This window comes from Plasmodium reichenowi, chromosome 9 (genome assembly GCF_001601855.1).
Source record: "Plasmodium reichenowi strain SY57 chromosome 9, whole genome shotgun sequence".
Taxonomy (NCBI): domain Eukaryota; phylum Apicomplexa; class Aconoidasida; order Haemosporida; family Plasmodiidae; genus Plasmodium; species Plasmodium reichenowi.
In genome coordinates, this window is record NC_033654.1 from 672,926 (window position 1) to 675,615 (window position 2,690).

At 18.7% G+C, this 2,690-nt stretch overlaps 1 protein-coding gene across 1 annotated transcript; it reads right to left on the reverse strand.

The window, feature by feature from the left end:
* Positions 1-201: 201 nt before the first annotated feature.
* On the reverse strand, positions 202-1,392 carry PRSY57_0916000 (glideosome-associated protein 50; the record flags this gene model as incomplete). The annotated part of the gene is made up of 1 exon (XM_012907400.2): positions 202-1,392. One exon carries the CDS (start codon positions 1,390-1,392, stop codon positions 202-204), a length of 1,191 nt encoding a protein of 396 aa, XP_012762854.2.
* Between the last annotated feature and the right edge of the window lie 1,298 nt (positions 1,393-2,690).

Sequence of the window (2,690 nt, forward strand, 5' to 3'; positions counted from 1 at the left end):
TTTTTTTTTTTTTTTTTTTTTTTTTTTTTTTTTTTTTATTTTTTTTTTTTTTTTTTTTTTTTTTTTTTTTTTTTTTTTTTTTTTTTTTTTTTTTTTTTTTTTATTTTATTTTTTTTTTTTTTTTTTGATTCTTTTCATCGTCACAAAGATATTTTCAAAAAAGAAAAAAAAAATAAACGATGAAAATGTGTAGGATTAAAATTATTTCATATTTTTTGATAAAAAAGAGGAAGCACCAATAAAAACAATTACGGAGCCTATAAGAATACCAATGGTTCCTACAACTCTAACAAAGGTATCTTTATTTCCCATGGGTCCACTTGACGGGACATCTGTTAATTCGACATTGGGTAAGGCAGCAAAGTGTTGTAAGGCATTAACTTTATCTAGTGTTTTTTTTTTCTTGATATTAAGTTTGTGTGTATATATAACTTCTCCTTTTTTACTACTGACGAATTTGGTAACGATACCATTATTTGATAATTCATGTACGCAAAAACCAATATCACTACTAAAGAAGAGTGATTTGGAATTTTTCATTCCTGATTTACCTTGAGACATAGAACCCGATCCACATGTAATATGAGCCATATCATTATCTTCAATGATTTCCATATTATTATCATGTCCAGAAATATATAAGTCTACTTCTGCATCTTTTAATAAAGGTAATAAATAATAAGCTAAATAAGAACTACCTCTAGAAGAACCAGATGAATAAATAGGTTGATCTCCAACAACTATTATAAAATCAGCAATTTTTTTAGCAACAGATAATTGGGATTTTAAATCGTTCCAAGCTTTTTCATGTATTTTTTTATATGGGAAGTTAGATGATAAAACCCATGTATCGATAAAAAGAAATGCAGCAGCTAAATCTTTATGGCCAGTTTTTACTATAGATGGTCCACTTGATACTGTAAAATGTGTAAAATAATGATACCAATAATTTGGCATAATCCATTTTGGATAATTAGTAGCATCAGCATCTTTTTCAATAGATGTTTCTCCATTTTTTTCTATATATATTCCTTGACCTTTTAATAACTGAGCATTATAATTTCCTGTCCAATCTCTTGTACCTAATACTGTAAAAAATGGCATGTACATATCTCCTTTCTCTTCTGAATAAACATCTTCATATAAATTTTTCCATGCTGGATCATTTAAGCCTTTAACTCCATCAATGAAATTAGATCCAGGACTAACGATAAATGTAACTCTTTCATTCTTTATAAATTGTTTAAAATACTTTGCATTCAATATCTGACCTTTTGTATCCTTACCCCAATCACCCAAAGACGCAAAGCGTAGTTGACATTTTATTTCATAAATGGTTATAAAGAACAAGACAAAAATATATATATGGAACGTGGTTTTACAATAATTCATTTTTTTTTCTGAATTTATAATTCAAAAATATATATATTTGACAATATATATATATATAAATATATAAAATAAAAATACATAAAAAAATATATATATATATATATATATATATATTATATAAAATAATATTAAATATTAGTAAATATTATTATATATTATTAAATACTATTAGATATTATAATTAACGGGCATATCAAATCAAATGTAATACATATAAATATAAATATATATATATATATATATATATATATATATATATATATATATATATATATAATATATATATTTTGATATTCATAAAAATATATATAAATTTAGTATTCGAAACGTACACATATATATATATATATATATCTTCAATTTTTTTTTTTTTTTTTTTTTTTTAGAAACATGTATATTTTGAAAAATATAAGAAATTTTTGAAAAAATATCTCTCACGATATTATTTAAATTAAGAAATGTATAAATAAAGAGAATATATAATAATAAGAAAAATATGAATATAAATATGAAAAAAAAAAAATAAAATAAAATAAATAAAAGTATAAATATATTATATATATTATATGTATATATTATTATATTTATGTATTAAATACTTGAAATATATGAAATATACATTTTATAAATAAATCGGATGAAGTAAAAATGTATATATAAATGATAAATGGAAAATTTCCTTTTTTTTTTTTTTTTTCTTTTGTATTTATTCTTCAATATGTGTAAATAAATATAAAACTATTAACCTAATTTAAATAATAATATTATGTAGCAAGAAATATCCTTTTTACACTTTTTTTTTTTTTTTTTTATTTTAGAAATCCATAAAATATATATATATAATATATATTTTTTGTAATAATATTATATATATATATATATATATTATATATATAATAATATATATTGTACACACAAAATGGGAAAAAAAAATATATATAATATATATATATATATATATTATATTATATATATATATATATATATATATATATATATATAATAGTATATATTAATAACAATTATAGGTGAAATAACAATTTATGATAAAAATATTTTAATTCTTTTGTAACAATATTATATGAAATATTACATATATTTAATATTATATGATTATATAATATATATTTCATATGTGTATTAATTTATATATATAATATGTATTTTATACGTAAATAATAAATGATATATATATATTTTATAATATACGTATATCTCATATATTAAATCCACGTAATAAAATTAAACATATAAATAATATAAATATTTTATAAGCATACTTATAATCCTTACTACTT